General features: G+C 42.9%; 2 protein-coding genes across 3 annotated transcripts in view; both read right to left on the minus strand.

The window, feature by feature from the left end:
* BTBD8 (BTB domain containing 8) overlaps window positions 1-4,525 on the minus strand; it is a 48,041-nt gene extending 43,516 nt beyond the window's left edge. The window contains exons 1-2 of the mRNA XM_071436302.1: window positions 4,196-4,525; window positions 3,949-4,119 (exon numbers count right to left, since the gene is read on the minus strand). Of these exons, the coding sequence (XP_071292403.1) occupies window positions 3,949-4,119; window positions 4,196-4,305 (281 nt within the window). The 5' untranslated portion in view covers window positions 4,306-4,525. The remainder of the gene's footprint in view (window positions 1-3,948; window positions 4,120-4,195) is intronic.
* Window positions 4,526-5,851: 1,326 nt separating this feature from the next.
* Window positions 5,852-22,977, minus strand: EPHX4 (epoxide hydrolase 4). 2 transcript variants are annotated; one of them, XM_071436304.1, is made up of 7 exons: window positions 22,764-22,977; window positions 18,716-18,801; window positions 15,153-15,310; window positions 12,974-13,102; window positions 10,775-10,878; window positions 9,703-9,851; window positions 5,852-6,773 (listed from the first exon to the last, which is right to left on the minus strand). In XM_071436304.1, the coding sequence occupies exons 1-7, from the start codon at window positions 22,818-22,820 to the stop codon at window positions 6,539-6,541; spliced, it is 918 nt and encodes a 305-aa protein (XP_071292405.1). In that variant the 5' UTR covers window positions 22,821-22,977; the 3' UTR covers window positions 5,852-6,538. The 2 variants fall into 2 exon arrangements, with proteins under 2 accessions (XP_071292405.1, XP_071292404.1); XM_071436303.1 differs by lacking the exon at window positions 22,764-22,977 and adding an exon at window positions 22,026-22,412.
* Window positions 22,978-24,513: the final 1,536 nt, after the last annotated feature.

Below are 24,513 nucleotides of genomic sequence, written 5' to 3' on the forward strand. Positions count from 1 at the left end.
GGCTGCAAAGCATTTCCTAAAGCATTTTCTACTCCAATTTCATTGTGAGGAAATACACCTGAAGGATGATGCAGGGATTAGGATTGAGACAAAGATGAGTTTGGTGGGCCAATTTTACTTTGAGAGCTTGAGAAGCACAGGAAGCCCAAGTGATGATCCCAGAGGGTTGAACACAGAGGTTTCACCCTCCCAGATATACAAGGGCCTTAACCTTAAAACCACTGCTCTCAGCAAGGAGCTGTCTCAACGCTGCATTCATGTTTTCTCCTCTTTGTGCATGTGTAGAATTGAAATCCCTCTTGGGGAGGAAGCTTATTCCAAGTAAATTCCTAAATAATCAGCTGAAAAAAAACCCTGAAATGTTCTTTCACTTGATTTGCTACTCCCTGCCAAATGCATGTGCATGCCAGGTCTTGAGCATGGTACTGGAGCTGAGCCTTGAAGGAGGAATTGTCCACACAAGGCTTCTCCTTCAGTTTTGGGATCCAGTGCTGATTGCAACCAGGTCTGGTGAGAGAAGTGATCATAAATACACCACGTTTCTGAAAAAGCCCTAAAGGAATCCTAAACATTCCCAGAGAATTCCTAAAAAACTCCTGGGAAAAAAAAAAAAAAAAAAAAAAACCAAAAACCAAAAAAAAAAAAAAAAAAAAAAAAAAAAAAAATCCTTTAAAATCCCTGAAAAAAACCTAAAAAAACCCTAAAAAACTGTTCAACCCCTACCTGTAACTCATCCTGACCCTAAAAATAGCCTCAGAATACCCTTAAAATACACTTTTATTAATTTATTTTATTAATACCCTAGCTATTAAAAAAACCCTGAATATCCTGAAAAATCCCCAAAGAACCTTTAAAAAGTTCCTAAAAATACCCTGAATAGTCTTAAAGGAGCTCTAAAAGTACCCCAAAAATCCTTAAAATGCCTTGATAAGACCCTAGAAAAACCTAAAAGAGACTTTTTATACAAAGGAAAGGTGTGCATACATAGACTCTATGGAAAGAAGTTATTGCCATCATGCTGTCTTAGAGGCTACCTTCTAAAAGGTTTCTGCCTGCACTTAAACAAGATGTAGCATCCTTGTCCTGCCTGATACAGAATTCTGCAAGCATAACACGGTCAAAGGCTTGGCTGGTCTTTAAATCAACTGCTGGTATTGCAAACTAACCCCTGTGGCAGTAACTGTCACAATGACAATCGTATTCCTTTGTATTTGATTGCATTTATTGCTTTTTAACTGGATCTCACCGTCATTAGGTCCTTCTCTGTCCTTCCTTGTATCAGACCCTCTAATAGAAATATGAAGAGATAATATCTAGATTTTTATTGCTAAAGCAGTATTTTGTCCAACTGCAAGAGAAAATAAAAAGCAGTTTGCCTCTCAGCAGGCAAGACAGTAATGATCTGTGACAGACAGCCATCCTTCAGGGATGCTGAGTTTCTCTTCTTGAGGCACGCTGCAGAACCCTGCCCAGGCAAGCATCTCCAGCCATCAATGTACTTGCAACTGTTGACGTTTTTCTAGTTGTGCCCTGAAGAATGACAGAAGGCTATTGGAGGGCAGAGTCAATGTTGCATTAATTTCATCTGGGACAAATGTAGCATGCATAGTGTCTACAGTGTGGATGCTGCACCTCTGGGGACCAGAAGTTTCTTCTTGGTGTCCTCAGATAATGCAAGTGTACAGAGGGAAACAAAGCACTGCTTAGTTGCTCATCTACTTTGTGCTGAAGCTATGCAGAAAGATCAGCATGAAGTTTACTATGTCCTGTCTCCTGCTCCAAACAAGAGGGAAGAGGAGCACAGCCTTCAGCACCCAAGTGACACATGGCCCACTTCAAGTTTCCTGATGAAGGGAGACAGAGGCCCACAGGAAGCATGCCTCACTGAGAGGCAGGCCAGATATAGCTTGTGAGAAAATAAAGTCCCCAAATCCCCATGGAAAGATAAGTTTTACTTGGGAAAATAAAAAGCTGCAATACAAAAAGCTGAATACAAACAGGAAAAGGAATGAGATTTTGTTATAGCTTTGATGAACTCTGCAAAACTATTACTAGTATTCTACTTCTCCATATATACAAGAAACCAGAACTTTTATAGAAGAAATAACTTTCTCTCAGAAGCTCAGCTGCAGCTACAGGTCTCTGTTACAACTCATCATGCAGTTTACATGCTCCAAGAACTAGGCTGGCTTCCAGTAAAACTAAAGCTCCAATTTAAGGCACTGTTTTGCACTTACGAAGTAACAGTAAGAAACCATTGAGATTGAACAGCCACTGATACTACTTGATCACCTGAACAATGGATTAGGCTCTTTTCAACCAATCCTTTCTTTGGTGCAAATGAGTTCAAACTTCAGTGCACTCTGTAAGCATCAATCTCCACAGAATGTGCTAGGTTAGAGGACTCAAATGGTGAAGTATCAAACAGCACTGAAAACTAAGTTAAGAAAAAGCAATTTTCTTGCAAAGCACACTTTGTACACATGGGGAGCTCATTTGAAGATTCTAAACTCACTGTAAAAAGACACAAGTTTTACAATTAGTTGAGCTGAGTTTAAAGGTGTTTTCCAATACCATGCTTTTTAGAGAACATGAAGAACTTCCTTGCCTTACAGCAAACCCAGACAAAACTGAAAGCAAGTATCAGTGACATATTAAGTGCTTAGCATTAGGAATACAAGCCACTGATATAACAGTATATAAATAATTATTCAGAATAATTGTTTCAAAATTAATTTCATTTTTTTTTAATTGCATTCTCCTACTTCTCTATGAAATTCTTCTGTAGCACTACTTAGATGAATGTGAAAGAAATTAATGGCATCACAGTAACAATGAAATCAGGAAAAACACAAGACAAAACCCATGCTGTTTTGCTTCTTACCACTTGTTTTGCTAATTCTCCTGCCACGCTGTGGCAGTAACCCAGCAAATGCCTGTAATCAACCTACAAGGATTCCACTACAAGGATTCTATGTTTCAGATATTACTCTGAGCTCAGAAAGTTCTCTTTCATAATTAGGCTGTGTTTCAAGGACTAAACTTACAACTGCAACACTATCCCATTGCTGTTGGCAACAGTCTCAGGAGCCTGCAAGTACATACATTTTCTAGGCACATCCTGAATTCATGCGATATCCCAGAATGATTTCTTTCTACTACTTTGCTCCTCGTGCATTCCTGTAAGTGCTCTAACACCAACTCTGTTTTAGGGAAAGTAGGTGGCAATATAAAAAAGGGATTAGAGGAACTTACAAGGAGGATTCCAAGGTCTGGTGGCAGCACCAGCCAACACCCCTCATGAAACTCACCTAAGGTTTGGAGCAAGACATGAGAGATGTTGCATATGTGGCACCGGGAAAATAGCTGGCAGTGCAAAAACATGCTGGCCCTTGCACTAGTCCCTGGGGAGCAGCCAGCCCACACACCTCCCTCTGGGATCCCAGCTTGCACCAAAGCTAGACTGTGTTTGGCCTATGGTTCACTAGGACTTGAGAGATGAGTTTCGAACTTAATGCATTTTCATCCAACTTGCTGAAGTTCTTTTTGATTCCTATACCATAACCTTTTCAAATATGAGCTGAGAGTTGGTTTTATTTGCAGTTTTCCTCTGGGATTCTTCCTGAAAAGGGTTTTAGTAGGCACAGACAGTCTCAAAAGATTTTTTGCTGTTTTTTCTTTTTCTATTACAAGTCCTTTACATACAAAACAAAAGCACGCTAAGGTGGAGAGTACAGCCATGTGCTATCAGCAGAAGGGAAAAGGCAGAGGAAAAGGAAGAAGTTACAGAAAGTCCTCTGCAAACTCTGCAGGAAGGCTGCGAGAGTACTGCCTTGAACGGGAAAAGCTTTAAAACAGGTGCTGGGACTGGGAGAAAAGGAAGAGGCAGGACACAGGAGCGGTGATGCCGAGGCCGGCCCATCAATGCTGCCGCGGCCGCGCACTCACCGCAGCAATTCCCGTAACTCCGCGGGTTCCAGGCCGTGCAGCTGCAGCTGCCTCCCCACCAGACGTTCGCAGAGCAGCGGCGCCCGCGCCAGCAGCACCGCCCGGTGCACCCGCACCTCCTCGTCGCCCACTTGGAAGGTCACGTCGGAGTGGGTCCCCTCCGCCAGCAGCCTGCGGGACGGCACCGTTACCGCGTGTCCCCGCCCCGCCCGGCGCCGCCCCAGCTCGGCCACCGCCCCGCGCCCACCTGTCGAGGTCCTGCCGGAGCTGCTCGGCCAGCGCCTCCTTCAGCCGCTGCCGCTCCGCCGCCGCCGGGCCGGGGCCCTTCGGCGCTGCGCCGCCGTCGCAGCGCGCCATGTACCGGCCGCCACTCCGCTCCGCGCCCGGCACGGCGACAGACACCGGACAGTCGGTGCCTTGGCGGCGGGCCGCCGCACTCACGGACAGCACCGGGACGGCGCTCGGGGCGCGGGCAGTAACCGGCCCCGGAGCGGGAGCGCCGCGGGACTCGCGCCGCTTGCGAGGCGGGGCCAGCAGGGGCCTCCACCAATGAGAGCCGATGTTGCCAGCCTGGCCCCGCCCCCATCGGGGAGGCCGCACCCTCCCCTCGGGTTCCCTGCTGGGGGCGGGGCCTCACTGATGGGGCGGTGCCTCAGCGGGCCGAGGGCGGGTGCCGCTAGGAGTGCGCCCCCTACCGGCCGCGGCTCCGCCCCACACGCGAGGGCCGCTCCCGCACACGTGAGCCGTTCCCACCGCGGAGAGCTCCCGCACTCGCGGGCCGTTCTCGCACTCGAGGGCCGCTACCGTACTCGAGGGCCGTTCCCGCACTCGAAGGCCTTTCCCGCCGCGTCCCCCGAGCGCCGCGCCCTCGTGTGAGGGGCCCGGCGTTCTGCGGCCGCCCCTGCCGTGTGCACCTGCCGCGGGGAAGGAAGCGGGGCGGGCTGCGGTTTCCGAGCAGCCGGTGCTCCGCAGGACAATCCCTACTCCCCAGCACTGTCTGTCTTGCCACAGCAAAACTGCTGCACAGGTGATAGAAGTCTCTCTGTGCCACCTCCTGAGACAAGGGAGAGCCTTTCCAGCTTCATAGTGTAAGTAAGAGAAGCACATAACCATTTGCGTTCATAAGTGCTGAAAGTATTCAGGGGAAAATGCTTGAAAATGCTTGAAATGATGGAAAGAAGCAAATATAACACCACTGTCGTGATCCTGAGGAGATTCTGCTGGGATTTGGGGATGAGAGCAGGTCTCCAGCCATGAGCTAGCGCTGGGCAGGCAGCACCGCTTAGTCCTTCTTGGAGAGGATTACACTGAGGGTTACAGTGCACCCACACCGAGTGGGACACAGTGGCTCGAAAGGGATGACCCAATTGGCAGTGTGGGGATGTGTTGGGACTCCACAGCATCTCCCAGCTCTGTTCTACTTTAGTGTGGACAGTTGCTCAGGCTCACCTGGCCCTGATGCCTCCCTCAGTGGCCTCTTGTTCACCTCTGATTCCAGGGCACTGCACTTGCTCTGCAGGTGGAGAGGGAGGCTTTGGAAACCTGATAGGCAGGTGACACCATTTCTGCGGTCTTGTATTTTTGCTTCTTTTCCCATTGTAGTTAGCTTAAGTTTTTCTTCTCCCCTGCCATCACACGCAAGTTAATTCTACCCTTTGTGTTCATAATCACTGCGTCTCTCTCTCCTATAAACACAGGAACTTGGCAGCAGTTCTTGGAGACAAGAACGGTAGTTGCTGACATAGGAAGGATAATGCCAACAATGAGGCATTATTTTCAAAAATTGACAACAATCATAGCATGAGTGTCCAGGCTGAATACCAGACCAGACGCTTCAGCTATTCAAACTCAGTTCTTAGCTTCAGCAAATCTCTCCATAGGAAGACAGATAAAGTAAAGGGAGTCTTGTAAGTTGCATTTTATTAGACAGAGGTGGATTTGATACATGTTATATCTTAATTTTCCATTGTTCTTGTTCAGACATGTGGAGTGTACAGGTTTCCCATTTTTTAGTCAAGAAAGAAAAACACATTGCGCAAAGCAGCTGCACTCAACAATACAACAAGATACGGATCATTATTCACTTGAAGACTAGAAACGTACCCAGAAAATTTTCAATCATTCAGTATGCTAAAATATAGATAAAAAGAGTTACTGTTTAATGGTAAAATACATTAAAAAAATTCAGGCAAATCTAGAATGAAAACTTGTGACTTTCTTCAGTATGGCACCACTCTATTGTTTCATTATAAATTTGTAAAAGGCACCACACATTACAACTGTAAAGCAAGGGGGAAAACAAAACCAAGCAACTTTCCATGATTTTCTTTCTGTACAAATACATATGTATTTTAAGGCAGGTGTTTTTATGTGCAAAATACAAGTATACAGGTAAAACCAATGTTGGTATCATATATTCTCATACTCACTTCTTTTAGCTGTACGATTAGTGTCCAAATGTACAGTACAATGAAAACACTTCTCTAACAGAGCTCAAAATAGAAGGCAGGCTGGAAATATGGCCCTGATAACAATTAGGTTTTAAATCCGAAGAGCTTTTATTTAGACCCCTTAAAACATGTACAAACAGTCATTCTCTTTTTCTTTTTGTCTCTTCCTTAAGAAAGGTCCATATCAACTTGTTCACTATGTCAGGTTGATCCTGCTGGAGCCAATGACTGGCTTCTGACAAAATAGTTAATCTGAAATGATTTTTAACATAAATCCTTGTAATTTCTGCCATCTCAACTTCCATAAATGCATCTCTTTCTCCCCATAACAGCAGGGTTGGCATGATAACTTCATGGTTCTGCAGAGGCAGGCAGCTTGAAAAATAAAACACACTTAGTTAGGTCTTATTTAATAAAACATAGAGACTATGCTCTTTAAAAAAAGCAAAAAAGAAGGTGACATGTCTTAGTTTAAAGTAAAACAAATAAAATGAGACTTTGAAGACATTCTTCCTCTCTACTTACATGCAAAGTCAAGAAATGTTAATAAAAGATCACTTTAGACAGTAATTTCATTTTGATTGATGATTACAAAAGTTCTTAAAAGGGCCTTTTCTACCAGTGGATTTAAATCTCATTTTGCAAACAACCTGACCTCACCCACTGAACCACAGCTTATTCATAGTACCAATTTTAAAAACTGATAATCTAATATCTGATTCTGTGCATTGAGACTAATCTCTTCACCTTTTACTCCAGTATCCTGTATCTCTTCACTATTAACGTGTGTTTTCTCACCACTGTACAGTTTACTGTTTTGTGCCTTGCAATGTTTGCAGCCTGACTTAGGTAAACTCTATCAGGCTTTTTACAGGCTTTTTTTCATAGGCTTTTTTGGTCACTTTTCATTGCCTATGAATTGCATTATATTTCTGTTCAGTCCGGAATATGGGAAATTATATCATGCCTGAAATTTCCAGAAATTGCCTTTAGTAACAATTAATGCACAGATTTCTCATTTAGAAAGGAAAGTTCCATTTGTGAAATATTAGTCTTTGAAAAACAGACTCAGACCTTCTCAGACCCTCAGACCTCAGCATTGTTATACAGTTTCTCTGTAAACAGTGAAGTTTTTAACTGTTACAAGAGAGCTAATGCTATTTTCTAAACAAATGGTGTATAAGAAGAAATTCAAGTTTCAGCTTCTTACCTATCTCTCTTAACCAAGCATGATATAAAAGCTTTATGGATTTATTCTTAAAGTGTTTGTATTTAATATATAGTGAAAGGAATGACCACTGTGCTATTTATAAAAAGATGTGCTGGTGATGGATGGAAGTAGGTTATTTTCTCTTTGGAAATAATATTCCAGAAAAATGAGGCTCTGAAGAATGCACCTCCAAGTGGACTGTAATGAGTCGGAACTCTTTAACACATAGGTCACCAGTATCAGCCCACTGGGAGTTATGGTGAATACAAGTCATTAGCATCCAAATATATGGATGCTTAATGACTTAGATGAGAGAAAGGGAAAATTCCAATCCAGTTTTCATATTTAACAATTCCCATCCCATTAGGTGTGACCATCAGAACTGCTGGCAAGAACTGAGTGACTGATCTTTTTGTTTACTGCATTGTGGCTGACAGCACCTAAATAAGATTCTCTGAATCCAGTGCAGGTGTACTTTCATTAGAAGAATGAAGCAAACAATGCACAAACATACACTCAAAACACACGGAGGAATTAATAGCTGTGAAGATACTTTCTGACTTATAACTGATACTACACTTTCTTTTTTGAATCTGAAGGGGCCTGAAACAATAGTTTAAAGGTCCACATCTCTTCCATTTGTCTGTGAGTCCCGGAGCAGTTCAGCTGTCACAGGCACGTCACTGCTGCTGGCAGAGGAGCAGCTGGTTAATGTGCACATGCACTGGAGCGAGGTGCGGCCGATGGAACGAGCAGGGCTCGGGGCGCTGGCGCCTCTGAGCTCCTCATCGGCCCTGCCCGGGGCTGCTGCAGGGCGGGGGAACCGCTGGGCGGGCACGCAGCGCCGCGGCCCTCGGACATCCCAGCTGATGGCATCGGCTGCTCTCTGCACAGCTTTAATAATGTACTGTTACCAGCACAGCCGTCTCATTTATTCCCCACTGTCAGCCATGCTTGGGGTTAGCCTTCTGCCTTCTTCTTCCAGTTCTGTCTCAGCCTGTACAAGGCAGCACCTAGCTCAGGTCCCTGTTTCCCTCACAGTGTTCTCCCTGCTGATTGCTCTCCTGACAGTGACACAGAAAGAGCAATAAAGGTGACAGTCAATTTGGACCATGGAAAATGAAAAGTTATTCTACTTCAAACATCTACTGCCTGAGTTTAGGGAAAGAAGGGAATTGCTGTTTGAAAGGATATTGGGAAGCTGGTCTTTTGCTGGAGAAGCATGCAGGACATGTATCACTGCTGAAGACTGGAGATGGTAAAGGAAAAACAAATTCAATGCCACACTTCTTGATACAGTCCAAGTCAATGCTATAAGTAGAATATATGCAGAGTTCAGACCTTCTGGCCCTGTTTTTGGTAGGTAAAAAAGGTGGTGTCTGTCTCTAAGGCCAGCCAACTCCTTTCAGAAAAGTTAAAACCATTAGAAAGCTGTTTGAGAAAATAAATACTAACCTTGCAAAAATATTTCCTATTATGATGCTATCTCTGTTTTACTCTATGAAGTGAGCCTGCCAAGACCAGTAAAGGAACAAAAAAACCCCAAACCCAAAACAAGTTAGGTTAGTTTTAGGTTTAGTTATAAAAAGCCTCTCCCACCTTTCTGAAAAACAGAAAAAGCCTAAACACAATACAATTGAGCCAGATATGGTCTTGTAAAGTTACAAGTAAGGTAACATACTTGGATGCCATATCATCTAGTAGTGTTATATAATAAGCTCTTGATAGACATTATCATAATATGAATTGTAGTGCAAACAATTAATTGGTGTTAATTTTTAAAGTATTATTTAGAGGTGGATTTTTGGGATTGCCATGGGGGCTGTGAGTGAAGAAGAGTCTTTGCTTTATTAGATTTTGAAACAAAGATTTTCCTTTTGTGCACTCTGCTTGTTTTGCTGTTTTGTGTGGACACCTCTCAGAACACACCTGGCCTCTCACTGCTTGACCGGGCCTGTGCCCACCTGGTGAGGCTTCAGGAACACACCTGGGGGTTTCCTCTGGTCCAGCAGCAGGAGAGGAGCAGCAGTAACACCTCTGGGCTCCAGGGGACTCTCTAGAATATTTTCCTTTGCTTGGGACTATTATACTGACCTGAAAAGAGTTCTGTAATGGTTAATGGGTCCTGTTAATGCTCCGGGCTGTGAAAAGACATAGAGATAAGCTTCAATATCCTCTGCAGTTAATCTGCAGCCTTTCCTTCCAATTCCAGTGGCCTGGCTGGTAAATAAACTTTTCAGAACCTAAAAAGCAAGAAGAAAAAGCTATTATGTAAGATAGCTAGAAAATGTGATTTGTCTCCTTCAACAGGACACATCTTTCTAAAATCTGTTTATGCATATTTATAAAATCTATGTTCAAAGTACAATGAATGGTTCAAATGAGTTTTTAGAGAGCTATGCGTAAAGCACAAGGTGAACATCTCTAGTAGAACTTATTCCAGAATAATCAAGTACAGAGAAATACCAGTATTACCAAGTCACTGCATCCTGCCCTGCTACCTGTGACAGGCAAGTGCAGGCCCGTGGGGTTTTTTTGGGATGGACCCCAGCAGGTGGCAGGGCAGGAGGGAGGAGGATTCATGGCCTCCCTGCTGGCTGTGCCGTGTGTGCAGCACGGGGAGCTGTGCTCGGGCTGTTGGTGTGTAGGAGGGTGTGTCCCACACTGTTGTTCTTTTCTATCGCATCCTGCTCACGTTTAAGGTTATACAGAGGGCTGGCCTTGGCTTCTCGGGCACAATTCATCACCTGGCTGGATGCAGTGCCCAGCCTCCCATACTGCCTGCCCTGTGGCAGGCTCTGGGAGATAAGAGGATGTCCCACTGCACACAGGAACTTCAGATAAGTCAGCAGGAACTCCCCAGGCATCAGCGGTGTCCCTCTGGTGCGGGCACAAGTGAAACCAGCTGACTCTCTAGGTGCAGTAATGCACTGCAGTGCTGAGGTTAAAAGTACCTCCCTCAGCACCTCCCAGAAATGCAGAAGTAAGAGTTCATCTCAGAGACTCTATGGACTTGTATGCTACTTTATAGAAAGCTTAAGAAGAAAAATCAGAAGGCTCCATATTTTTCCAGTAATTATAACTACATCAGAAGGGATCAATGTAGGTGGCAATTATTCCATTACTCACAGTTACATATATAAACAAGAGCATTCATTTTGCTCACCTTGAAATCATTTAGTGTAAACATGAATTCAGGAAACCATGGCATTTGGAAAAAGAAGTAGTAACCAGATTTAATCAATTGTGATGGATGTCGTAGAATGTATTCTGAAACAAAAATGTCCATGAATTAAAAATGAAAACTGATGGCTCAAACAAAATTACTAGTAATATTACTATTTTTAAACTTAAAGGAATGTTTTAAAAATATTACATTAAAGTATGCTGTGTGACAAAAGATGATTATTGTTTCAGGAATAAATATATGATGTGGCCATTAAAAGGTACTTCTTTTATAAATGTTATTAGAAACAGCGAGCAAAACAAAAGTTTGCCAAAGATTAGGTGAGGACAGCAGCACTGGAGAGTTTAATTCCATGGTAGTTTTTCACTTAGAGATCTATTTGTGTAGCTAGTCCAAAGCATTTTTTTTCCAGATACGGAAAAACAGGCATAAATAGGTATTTCTCTCATCAATGATGTGATGCACAGAAATCGTAGATGATGATCCACTGACATTCTAAAAACTGCATCACTACTGTTCATTGAAGTATAGAATTTTTCTAACAGTGTCTTTATGACAATTTCAAGAACTGTAATCAAGATTACATAGAACCACTTCTCAAAGATTTTTACAGTCATTTTTAGACATAGCATATATAGCAAAAGAAAATTATATCTATATCTATCTATATCTATCTATCTATCTATCTATCTAGCACAAACTTGCATTGACTGTTTTGTTCTTTTTTTAATTGTAAATCTGTGTCTCCAGTGAGTTTCAAGAGCCAACACTGACATTCAAATACTTAACTTCCTCAAAGCAAGCACACAATGGGTGCAGCTACTAGGAAGTCTAGAACTTTTCCTGTACAGGTGTAAATTTAGGAATGCAAAAAACCACATTCCCAACACAGGACATCTCTCAGAAATATTAATTCTGACTGTGAATAAAAATGGGTTTTAAGCCAACAGAAATTGAAGTGTTAGCTATCTTCTAAAGTTTCATATCTTATACATTCTTAAATTGCATTATCCATTATATTTTCCTGATGGGCCATTGTCAGCACTGATCACTTTACTTTTCTGTACTATTTATAAACAGTGTGTTTTCTTTTGGTCACCCAAAGTAGAATAAATTTGATGTAGGGAGAATTCATTAAGGTACAGAACAGATTTTGTAGTTCAACAAATATGCAAACAAATACTATAATAAAATGCAATTATCTTCTCTACAGCCTCGCTCCTGTTCTCATTGAAAACACGGCAAAATCTTCTGCTTTCGTGTGGAAAACAGACCTCTCCATGGTGAGTGTGGATTTACCACCTGGCAAAATGTTCTTTAGTTTAGAAAGGTGCCCAAGAACACTGTGAGAACAACAAATATGGATGGTGTGGCTGATCCCACAGTGTAAGGTCAGATTTACTTTCAATTGAAATGAAAATTAAAGTTCTGCTGAATATTCTTAGCTATTTATGGGGAAATAGGGTGACTTTTTAAATGGAGATAGGGTAAGGCCAGCAATTGAAAAATTCAAATTAGTGAGATAGTACTTTCCTTTCGATTGCTGAATGTTTATATAATTCCTGTGAAATGTTTTGTAATTCTGGGTAGTAGACAAACTCAACTCTATCACACAACAAATAGCAAAACAAGTCATGTTTCAGCAAAGTACTGGTATATTCCTGATCATCTATTAAGTAGCCTGGAAAGACTTCTTCCAATGAATATTGTACCAGATCACAAATTGTCACTTGTCACCTAAATCAGGATGTAATTCTAATGTCTGATTCACATTCATACAAAGACAGGCTTATGCAGATTTAATAATGCAGTGCAGCCTTTACCAAAGAGTAATACAATATACATCCATCTTTGGGAATTATTTCCTGATATATATAACAGTGATAAACAGTGATAAATGCAAAAAACCAGATTCATGTGTTTGAAAATTATGTTTGTGGACCCTCAAGGATTAAAAAAAAATCTGTAACTTTTGTGGCAAGTATTCGCACTTCCTACAATAGATTTGTTTTCAGAGGTCAAATAAACACTTGATATCTTACTGCTTCACAAAATACAGTCCAGACTGTGAGAGCCATAGAGCTTATCTACTGAGGCAGGCTGTTGGTTCTCAAAGCAAGCACAATCATGACCAAGATGCAGATAGTTTGCATTAACAAAGACTACTGTCAAACTTACCTGTAAATACAGAAGGATGAGGGAAATTAACCACAATCAGCTTAGTCACCATTTCAGGGTAACATATGGCCACTAACCAGGCAATCATTCCTCCCCAGTCATGGCCAATCAACACACACTTGTTGTATCCTACCACATAAACACAGACACATGCTTTTATTTCAAAGGAATTAGTATCCACAGAAATCAGCTCATACAATAAAATCATTATTGGGCTGAATAGGTGGTTCAGCACATTCATTAATGTAACTTTAATACTGCACCACTTCCATTACTAACGGTCAGAAAAAATAGGGCACTGTTATAGTTTAAAAATTTACAAATATGTCAAAGTATTTAATTGGACTTGATTCAACTTTAACTCTACTACCTCCATGTCACCCTAAAGTCACTCAGTATGCAGATGGCCACCCTGTTCACATCTTGGCCAGTGCAGGGTCAGATGGACACTTCAGCCTGCAGTCATTATAACACACGTACATTTGCCGTGTTTAGGGAGTTTGGAATTTGAAACTGCAGACAAGAAGACTGAGCAATCTCCTGAGCACCTCCAGAACAAAATTAATCCTAATGTATTTTGCTGAATATGAGAGGTTATCTAAGCTTTCAGTGGCATCATTATGCAAAAGGTGGGCATTATACTTAGTAGCCATATAAATAGTATGTGTAAACACTCCCATTTATATACTTAGGAGGCCTGTAGCTTTTCTCCATATGCTGTTTTGTTGGCAATTTTGTAAGTTCTGGACATTCACAAACTTATTCTTCCATCAATAAAAATTGTATTCCAGCAGCAATAGAAGGGGCATGGACAGAATAGTGACCGAGTGTTTTGAAAGCTCTAACACTCCTTCTTAAACCACTCTGGAAAACAACATATTCTAGTGTCAGATACCATTACCCTCCTCATTGAGGACTGGAATGGTGAGCAACAGACTCCAAATGAAACATATAAAAGCCAAGATGTTTAGAATTCTGACATAGATTTGGACACAGTTGTCAAAGAACCTTATAAACCCTCTTGGATAGAAATCTTTTGGAGCACTTTTGATATAATCAAGTTCTCCAAAAGAATTTAACTTGAGATTAGGACAAACAAAGATAACAGGGCTCTGAAGTGATTTTCCCAAAAAAATTTAAATCCCTCTGAAATTGAATTATGCTGAGAGCTTCTCAAGCATAACCATGGCATTACCATGGAGATTAACACAACCAGCAAAGGCTGGAAAATGTCAACACTGTGTGGGGACTGCCTGCCCAATCTTTTGCCAATACTCAAACATCACAAGCAAAGCAAATCCTAAATTCAAATCTCAGAACTTGAATCACTGCTTTATTATTTCTCCATATGAAATGCAGTAAGTTATTTTACTATGGCTAGAATATCCAGGGAATCAAAATTACTCATAGAATGACAATCTAATTTCTTGTGTTGATCTTGGTATGGAAGGGAAATAGCCTTCACCAGGGGTTACAATTTATCACCCAAACAGGGACACTTCAAACTGAACTGGAGGGGTGAATTTTGCACTTCAGCTCTAGGCCTTTACCCTGTGTATTTGCCACGGAGAGCAGTGTGCCCCTTGTTCTCCCTTCTGCTCTCACTGTTGTGTAAGACAGAGTGATTCAGCTCTTGAGAACTGACAGGAGTAGTATTGTGCAAAGGGTAGCATTTTTGGAGTTTCTTTTCCCAATACAGCAGATGAACTCTCACCATCTCTGTAAGGCCCACAATACTTATTATGTCTTGTTTGTGCAAGAAGAATGTCATCTGATATAAATTCCTTGGTCTGCAAGTTCTTTAAGACTCTAACTCAGAATATTATCCACTAAGGCGAGTGATTAGGAGGAAAGACTTCTTAAGGAAAAGAACCATAGGTTTGTACTGCATTTTACAGTACATAGGAATTTTCTTTTCAAAACTCCTGATGAAAAAATCATCTTCACGTATTGCTTATGCAGACATACACATTGTAATTAGAAAAAACCACTTCTTCATTTATAATTGTCCTAATAATATTAGTATCCTTAGATTTTTACACCTCTGCAATGCTAATATTAAAACAAACAAACAAACAAACAAACAAACAAAAAACAGTGCTAGATCTTTATATGGGTTTCTTTTCCTAGAAAATTAAGTCATTTTTGAGTCAAGTAGATTTTTCTTCTACTAACGCACCTAGAGATTCCAAAATATCCTTTATGTCTGCTATCAGGCAATCTAACTTGTAATTTTCTTTGTGAGGAGGAGCATCTGTTTCTCCATAACCTCTCAAATCCAGGGCCACCACTCGATATTCACTTTTAAATTCCCGCAATTGATGGCGCCAAGAATACCTAACAAAGGGGAAAAAAAGTTGGAGTTACAAGGTCAAGCAGTATGATACCAAAAATGCACTCCATGCTTTTGCACCCAAATATTTGAGGCTAAACTAGCATGGCTTTGTTTGCTATGAGATTCTTTTTCCTTTCTGTGCTGTGCTGATGGTCCTTTGTGGCTGCAGTAGTTTTGTGCTCCTGTCTTGAATCCCCCAGTAACAAAGTGCAGCTGCCACAAAGGGGACATGGCCAGAGCCAGGGTTTTTCAACAATTCCTGGAGTCTGGCACAGTCCCTTTGCTGCAAAGGAAGAAGGCATAAACCAGAGCATAGGGAGGACTTTATCCTTTGAGACATAGTAGCATCAAAAAAGTAAGACCTGAAAAGCTTCCTCTTCTCCCTGGCTTACTCACAGCCGTGTTTTGCAATTTTTTCTATTCAGAAAAAGAATATCAGATAATTCATACACTAAATAAACCAAAGAAAGAAATCCAGTTAATAACAAATGATCTTGGTGAAGTTTATAGGATTTATCCTGTGTACACTTTCATCTGTGTCTCTGTACCAGAACTGTTGCAGAACAAGCTCTCTCAATGTGTTGTTACTAGACAGAGTATTTCATCCTTGGGTTTCTATGGAAAAGAGTGATAGCATTACATACATCAAAAGGCATACAAAGGCAAGAACTCAGGCAAGGGCCTGGGCTATTCCTCACTCTGTAACTGTATGTAGTGGCTGGATGTGTGTTATGAAGCAAAAATAAAAAGAAAATGGTGGGTCTTAACCTGTAAGAACGACCTGTCCTTCAGCTGTTATTGAAACCAAATAAATTTTAGAATAGCCAGTACCAAGACAGACGTCGTCTTATCTTACACTGTACTAGAAAGATGTAGGAAAAACATGATCCTTCAGGACATATATAATAGTGACTGCATCCCTCTGTGCTAGGATCTAGCTTTTATTTCTGCTTGTTTCAACAGTTTCAGAGAAAGGATATATAACATTTGGATCATCAGTGGTTGTAAGTGTGATGCACAGAATTCTACCTTAATCCAAACAACATCTGTATCAGACCATGGGCTCTTCCACTTTCCCTTTGCCTCCAGCCTATTAGCGACTTTGAACTTAAATAAGGTTACAGGAACACTCAATGGTATGAATCTGTTTTCATATAAACAAACAGAACATTTTCATTTCAGTGCTATATAATGTGAAGACAAGGTTTAGCTGAGATCTCTGGGAATGAATTTTTTACAGGCATTATATAATGACTTGGAAGCTGAATTTGCCATGGTAACTGTTGCAGCTATTCTATATACTTCAGTAAGAAGAAAGAACCAGGCCCATAAATACATAAATCAACTATTTTTGTTTTCTGAAAATGTCTACAAGCTATTCTCATCCTCTGTTTTCACAACAGTCCATCAGTCTCCAAATGTCTGACCTATCAAATGTGTAGGTTTTATATTCAAATAAACCCTTTTATCCCATATGAAATATAAATATTGGACAACTGCTTTGCAAGCAGAATTTGGAAATGTTGTGAATGCCTCCATGTTCATAAGCTTGAATCTATTTTGAGACTTTCTGATCATATTTTTTCTAAAGGGCAAGTAGTATAAAATGTAGCAGCTCACACACAACTTTTAAGTACTCAGCTACCTCAACACATTATGTCCAGTCTCAAGTATTTTATTATTGACCTTCCACCATGTACTGATTTTCAAGTTCTTATGCATCTAAAACCCTCATTGGCTCTGGTGTATTACATTCTTTAGTGATCTGTCACCTTCAGACATTCTCTATCACTCTTAGTGGTCAGTATTGTCTGGTTATATTTGTCCTAGTTATAACCTTGAGACATTTGAAGGCAGAGGATTTATTAACATTAGGAACTGTAATTGTGGATAAAATCCTTTTTGTTTTCCTAGACAAACAATACAAATTTGCTGCTGCTTTACATCTCTCTTAAATTGTGGTTATTTTATCTCGTGCTCTCAGAACAATCACTATTCCTGAATGAAAAAGAAATCACTGAGTGAATGAATAACCTAACACAAATATTGGTAATATGATTAGTTTACAGACTATTAGCATATAGTGTTCTTTTTAAAAACAGTGATAGAAACTCTTGGTGGTCCCAGTGACCTACATAACAGATTTTTTATTCATCCCTTTGAATGGTCAGACAAAACAATCTAGTAGCTGCCACTTATAGCATGACTCACTATTGTAAACTGTAAGAATTTATGCTTTTTTAAAAATAATATACCTAATCTCAGTAGAATATGTATATAAAATGCTAATTTCTCTTTTACTATTCCCCCATAGGGGAAATCAGCTGTATTCTCATTGCCTGTGTTAGAATATGCTTTATTCAAGATATGCATAATGTTTGAAGAGAATATGCACTGACCCATCTAACTGTCCTTTCAATCAAAGTTTACAGCTTTAATAATTTTAGATAGCAATTTATTACTAGAATAATGTTCTTTGAAAATTTAACTTAACAGAAATGTGGCTCTGTCCCATCACCCTGAAGGGCATTAGTACCTAGGGGAACTTGCTGAGGGAAGAGAACTGACCTCTCCTACTTGGGTCAGTTTAGCATGGTATGACCTGAGTACAGACTGGAAAATCACAGCTCCAGCAGTGGCCTCTAGCCCCACAGCTGAGTTTGGTAAGGAAAAGGATCATTCACCTTGCTGTATTTCTGGCATTAGTACTCCCCTTATTCCCTTACTGTTTTTCCTGTGCAAGTTCTGTAAGCCATGCTTCACTAGTTAAACCTGACAACGACAGCCTGAGCAATTTGGTTACATCATTGGACACATGACTGCTTTTCATTGTTATAAACAAACATTTAGGATTGGGTTTGATTAATCATTCGTCTTGTGATGAACTAATAATAGAACCTTTTTCCCTGAGTAGCATTCTGAAATTAGGCTGCACAATAGCCTATAGAACTCATAGTTCTTCCCCTCCCCTAGTTAAAAATTAATGTGTAGTATTTTTAATAAATGGAGCAATCCTGATTGCACTTAACATATAATGGATCCTTATTTTAACACCCTCTGCTATAATTCATAAGTTTAGCCATATAGTACAAGTACTACCCAAACAGGAAATTTGTTTAAAATTAGCAGTTCCTTCACAAAGTTTGCAGGAAAGGGTACATACCTGAGGAAAAATGGATTGACAGTACAAAAAAGATGGTTGGTTTGTGTTAGTCTGAAGGAACTTTCTTTGTGGATGCAGCAGTTAAAAAGATGTTTCAATGGTTCATTGCCTAGTGAAACTTCATGCCATTAGTATTCATAAATACATATAAGGGATTGCACTGGGGATATTTAAGCAGAGGTGTTCATCCTTGGGTATCTTATGCAGCCTCTTTTATAATAGAAAATGTTGAAGGGAGTTTTACCAGAATTCTGGAAAGCCATGAAGCAGCAGCATGAGTGGTTTGCCTCTTTCTCCAGCAGCCACATAGTGGAATCGTAACCCTGAATCCTAAAATAAGAGAAAAAGAAGTGTGTTTATTGCTGCCTAGAACTGCTACTTTGGGATTTAAGAATTATGATGGTTTCAGATCATATTCTAAGAAACAATATAGTGAACCTAAAATAATATCAAATGATCAGTTTTGAAGCTGAAGCCTTCTTTACTTCTGAGATCAGGTATCTGCTACACCCTGGCAATGCTGAGTGTCCCACACCCTGCACACCCACCACAGCTCCTTCCAGGAAGGACCATCCCCAGTACCTGCCTGGCTGCGCCTGTGTGCCAGCCCAGCCCTGAGCACACAAACACTTCTGACAGAGCACTGCCTGCACAGCCACTGGGAAATGCAGGTTATTGTCACAGCAAGCACACTGCTTTCACACTGACACCAGTCATCTGCTTTAAAGAAAGACTTTAAAATGCAGAATACTTTAAATGCACTTCCAATCTTTCAGTTAGCTGGTAAGATTATGCAACTATTTAAAACCATCACATTGCATTCTGGCATGATAGATAAAGAACCACGTGGATTCTTAACAACCAAAAGCAATCAAAATTAAGTAACCAGAAAGCAAGACATATTTGCTAGTTTTTATAATTCTAGGTTTCAGACTCACTTCAGAAAATTAAGCTTTAATGTTATAATCTTCTTTCTGCCGTGTCAATAGTCAGTTTCTGATGCAACTTTTAAGGAATTGGGTCTTACGAGAATTACAAGCAGGCAACTTACTTATTGTAGTTGCCTGCTTGTACACGGAAATACTATTGAAGAGAATGGATGTACACAAGCTTGCACTGACTGAAGGTCAAATCCAGTAGAATTTAAATAAACTGTGATCATGACCTAGAGGTTTTACTGAATTCTGACACAGAAGTAGATAGGGAAGTTGGGAGTTAGCTCACGAAATACTGTTTAGAAGTCATGTGAAAGAAACTGCAGAAGAAGGGTTGTACAGCTCCTGAACAAATGTCAAGGCCTGCACTGTCTCTGCTATTTCAAAAAAGAAAGAAAAACCCCATGCCTTTGCTACACATCAAGAGCTAATATCAGGGCAAGGATCACAAATGCATGAAAAAAGGTTTTCTTGCCAAGATGCTTCAAATGCTCTGACATATCTTTACACTTGTAAGTCACTAACGAGCTCCAAAACCATTAACTTATATCCTCATTCTTGAAAGGACTCTGAAGAGGGAACTATTTGGATTTTTAATATTTGCTCTGGATGTAATAGGGACTTTTTCTTTTTTGCCCCTAATTACATTGATGTTTCATCTCTGGGATGCCAATGAACTTGAGGTCCCTAGAGGTAAAAATAAATTCCCAATAAATTTTGGGGCCATTACATCATCTGTATCATTCTCCAGATCATTCTGTCTTTAATCTTTTCTTATTTAAAAAAGTAGAAGTTTCTCAGTCTTCTTCCACAGTTTCTCATTTAGTGAGTAATAGGTAAGCCCTCTTCCATGCTGCTTCTTTCAGTCAGCATCCTCTTGGGATTTACCCTCCATGTTTTTATTCTAATCTATTTGTTGCTTTTAAGGAACTTCCTTTACTCCTGAAAATGCTATTCCTACGTGTACAGCAGCAGTTTAAATATCACATGGCCCATCCTGGACTTTTTCAGTTGCTGCTGTTCCCTTTTTTACAACCTCCAGAACAGACATAGGATGTTGCCACCTTTTCCAACAATGGCTGTTTTATTGAAATTTGAATGGATTTGTAGGATATATGTGTTTGGAAAGTAATCCATTAGCCTGCTGTTATCCAACAGCAAGTGTTTCTTACTTCCTGAAATGAGTGATCAACTGTCATATTGACAGCAATTCGATTTGCCCCCAAATGCTCTTCTGTTACTGTCATACCCTTCTCACTTCCCCAGCAGCCTGTTCATTTACTGCTTTGTGGTACAGGAAAAAAAGAACATGTCATATGAGTAAAAAGCCCACACATGCCTCCTAATGATGTTAGCAAAAGAAAACAAGCAAATCATGACAAACTGAGGCTCACTAATTTATATTAGTACTACCTGGCACAAAACCATCTGCACAGAACCCTGGGAACAGAGATCTTTATGCTTATTTTATGAAAAATAGCACTTGACAAAACTTGTTATGCATTCTCTGCTCACATATAGCTGCAGAAGAAACCTAGCTAATATAACTTCATTTAGAGCATTCAGTAAAGAAGCAAATCACAGAGACCTGAGACAAGTACAGAAATTGACTGGTGGCTTAAACCGTACAATCTGAGGGTCAGCAATTAGCTTCTTGCTCTACGTTTTCCCTGTAACAGTGGTGCACGAAACGAGCTCGCCGGTGCAACTGGGCAAACCGTAAACAGCAGAGAGCAGAGGCGGTGCAGGGAGCGGTGGCTCCCCGGGATACCCGGGGCCAAGGAACCGCTCACCGCCCGCCCAGGGCTCCGCACCCGGGCCGGCCGGGCACCGATCCTCCCGGCCTGAGGGCCCGCAGCCGGGCCGGGCACGGCACCGCTCGCCGGGGAAACGCAGGCAGGTGCTGAATGCACCTGTGCAGCTGTGCGAGCACGCACGGCAAGGCAGGCGGGCTGTCCGCGCACCCCGCACAGCCGGGCAGGGCAGGCAGGGGTGCCATGCACAGCGCATCCCGCACAGCACGGCAGGGCAGGCAGGGGTGCCATGCACAGCGCATCCCGCACAGCCGGGCAGGGCAGGCAGGGGTGCCATGCACAGCGCATCCCGCACAGCACGGCAGGGCAGGCAGGGGTGCCATGCACAGCGCATCCCGCACAGCACGGCAGGGCAGGCAGGGGTGCCATGCACAGCGCATCCCGCACAGCACGGCAGGGCAGGCAGGGGTGCCATGCACAGCGCATCCCGCACAGCACGGCAGGGCAGGCAGGGGTGCCATGCACAGCGCATCCCGCACAGCCAGGCAGGGCAGGCAGGGGTGCCATGCACAGCGCATCCCGCACAGCCAGGCAGGGCAGGCAGGGGTGCCATGCACAGCGCATCCCGCACAGCCAGGCAGGGCAGGCAGGGGTGCCATGCACAGCGCATCCCGCACAGCCAGGCAGGGCAGGCAGGGGTGCCATGCACAGCGCATCCCGCACAGCCAGGCAGGGCAAGCAGGGGTGCCATGCACAGCGCAGCCGGCACAGCAGGGCAGGGCAGGGCAGGCAGGGGTGCCTTGCACAGCACGGGGGTGGGTGCCTGCGCGCCCAGCGGGCCCGCTCCCCCCGCCCGCGCCCTCACCTTGATGCGGACGTAGCAGTGGGTGCCCAGGGAAGGGTCGTTGAGGCAGGCGGGGGGGTTCTCCCGCACCACCCAGCGGAAGGTCTCGCCCGGGCGCCGGCCGATGCTCCAGAGCAGCCGCAGCCCGGCGATGCAGGCGCACACCCCGCAGTAGCTGTAAACCAACGCCCAGAAGAGCAGCGCCCGTGCGGCCACCATCACCCGGCGGGCGGGCGGAGGGCACGCAGCGCCGGGTCTCGCCATCGGGCCCCGCCGCCGCCGTCCCCGCCGGCCGGGAGGGGCTCGGAGCGCCGCCGCCGCCAGGAGCCGCCCGAGCGGAGGCACCAGGAGCGGCGGCGGCGGCGCGCCCGCCCCGCGGCCCTCGCCCTGCGCCGCCGGGCACAGCGCCGGGCACAGCGCCGGCCGCCCGCACGTCCCGGGGCTCGCCGGACCCCGGGCGGTGCCTCGGGGGCGGCGGCGCGGCTGCGGGGGTCGCGCCTGCCCACGCAGAGCTTGGCCAAGGAGGGCTCTGCTCCCCAGATATTTGGCGGCGAAAGAGGGAGAAGCCGTCCCTGGGGCGGCGGGGCGCGGCTGTGTCACCTGCGCGCTCAGGCAGAGCCGCCATTCACATCGGCACGCGCTGGGAATGTCATTGGGAGCAGCGGCCGCGGCCGCCGGGCCGTCCCCTCCACCGTGCCTGCCCCAGGCCCCGGCGGCGATCGCGCTGCGCGCTCCGAGCGCGCCCTTGAGCGCCCTTACCTTATTGCCGTGCCAGAGGTGCATAACTGCCGGCATGGGGTTGTGTGCTCGCACCATGGTGTTTTTCAAGACTTCATTCTTTCACTGCCGTTTCACTATTACCCATTTAAGGGTGATTTTGTAAACGTATTTACAATTTTAGTTATTATATGCTAATACTAGTGAATATTTCTTAAAAAGATAAATCACCTAAACTTAAGTCTGTATCGATATCTCAGCTCCGGAGGGCTGATAGAGGCTGAACAGTCCCTGCCTGCCCATTAGTACATCACTACAAGCATACACGAAGGAGTCACTGTCTCATACAAGGCCACAGATGCCAGGGTAAAAAGAAAGTCTCCAGTCTGTCTCCTACTAACCTACTGATATGAAGGGTAAATGGAAATTTAAAACTAGAATGGCGCATGTAATCCAAAACTGTAAGTAGAAGTGTAACTATATGAAGCAATTGATTTTACAGGTTGTAAAAGTGCATTTAAGAAATTACAGTTTATTAGCTCTAGAAGATAACAAAATGTGGACATGGTAGGTGCTGACTGCCAGAAAAGTATAATGAGCTTCTGTGTCAAATCCTGATCTAACTCACTGCATGGCCTGCTCACCTTTACTCCTAGAACCTTTGCTTTTTAGACTAGAGGACATGGGCAGGTTTAAGACTTTTGGAAGCCATATGAGAGTCACAGCTCATATGCAGGCCTACGTGCAGCTTCTTGCCATTTGAAGAGAGCCTGGTTGCCAAATTCTATGAAAAAAAATTGTTCTTGGTCCAGATAAGTCTGTAGGATTAGAACTTTACTTCCGAGAAATATTTTTGCTCTGTCCAGCAGTGCAAGTAGAAGCTTGTACAAAGACACCATCCATCTGTTAACTCTAAGACGTGTGATTCAATGAGCTAGTTTTAAAAAAATTGGATAAGCATGTATATATAGGACAAAATATATATAATTTTTCACTCTGCATGGAACACAGCTTGTAGATGACTTTTGTCTGTAACATACCAAATGCTTTCTCCTACTTGTTCTAAATTCAGACTTACAAATATAGACACTGATGTTGAATACTAGGCCCATTGAAGGCAGTGACAGAATTAATGCTGCTTTCAATAAGGTCAAAATTTTTCCTTTTTTAGAAAAATCAAATGAAATTAACTAAAACAGCAGAAAGGAATGTTGCAAATAATGGCCTGTTACTGCATGTTGATGATTTTAAAAGTTTAAACAAGTTTAAGCCCTAATATGAATTTATTTTCTATTACTAAAGATAACATTTTAGGTAGCTATAAAAAGCTTCCAAGCTTGCTGTTATCTATAACACAAATGAAATATCAGTGACCTACACCAGCTGCCAATGCTGAATAACACTGTTCATGATCCCTGCTCCTTGTCTGAACACAAGCCTTACAAACGTGAGGTCAGGAGCTTTATCAGTCTGCTGGGGAAAGAGGTGCAGGGCTGTTTAAGGCTCCCTCCTTCTCTTGGGCAAGAAGAGAAGGAACATCAGATGCAGATGATTCAGTTCAGACACCGACCTCTGCAGACTCCAGTAGGATTGCATGAATCATGCCTACCGAGCCTGAGCTTTCCCTTCGTGCTCAGATTACTCACGCTGCCAACCCTAGGATTAGCATACAGCTCATTTCTTATACATCAGACTTCATGCTAATGACCTTTCTTGTAGGGAAGAAGCCTTTGCAACTTCTCAATATCAGACTAAGCAGCAGCAGAATTTTTCCCTGAAGTGCACCTCAGTA

Source organism: Agelaius tricolor, unplaced genomic scaffold (assembly GCF_023055355.1).
Source record: "Agelaius tricolor isolate 1412-34295 unplaced genomic scaffold, bAgeTri1.0.p SCAF_11, whole genome shotgun sequence".
In the NCBI taxonomy this organism is placed as follows: Eukaryota; Metazoa; Chordata; class Aves; order Passeriformes; family Icteridae; genus Agelaius; species Agelaius tricolor.

What these genes read in the sequence shown, in the direction of transcription:
- EPHX4 (XM_071436303.1), bottom strand. Translation starts at nt 22,268, where the DNA reads ATGGCGAGACCCGGCGCTGCGTGCCCTCCGCCCGCCCGCCGGGTGATG. An exon ending in TCATCCTTCTGTATTTACAG is followed by an intron (nt 10,879 to 12,973) that starts GTAAGTTTGACA and finishes TTTTTGTTTCAG; the next exon opens with AATACATTCTACGACATCCA. An exon ending in TTACACTAAATGATTTCAAG is followed by an intron (nt 9,852 to 10,774) that starts GTGAGCAAAATG and finishes CTTGCTTTTTAG; the next exon opens with GTTCTGAAAAGTTTATTTAC.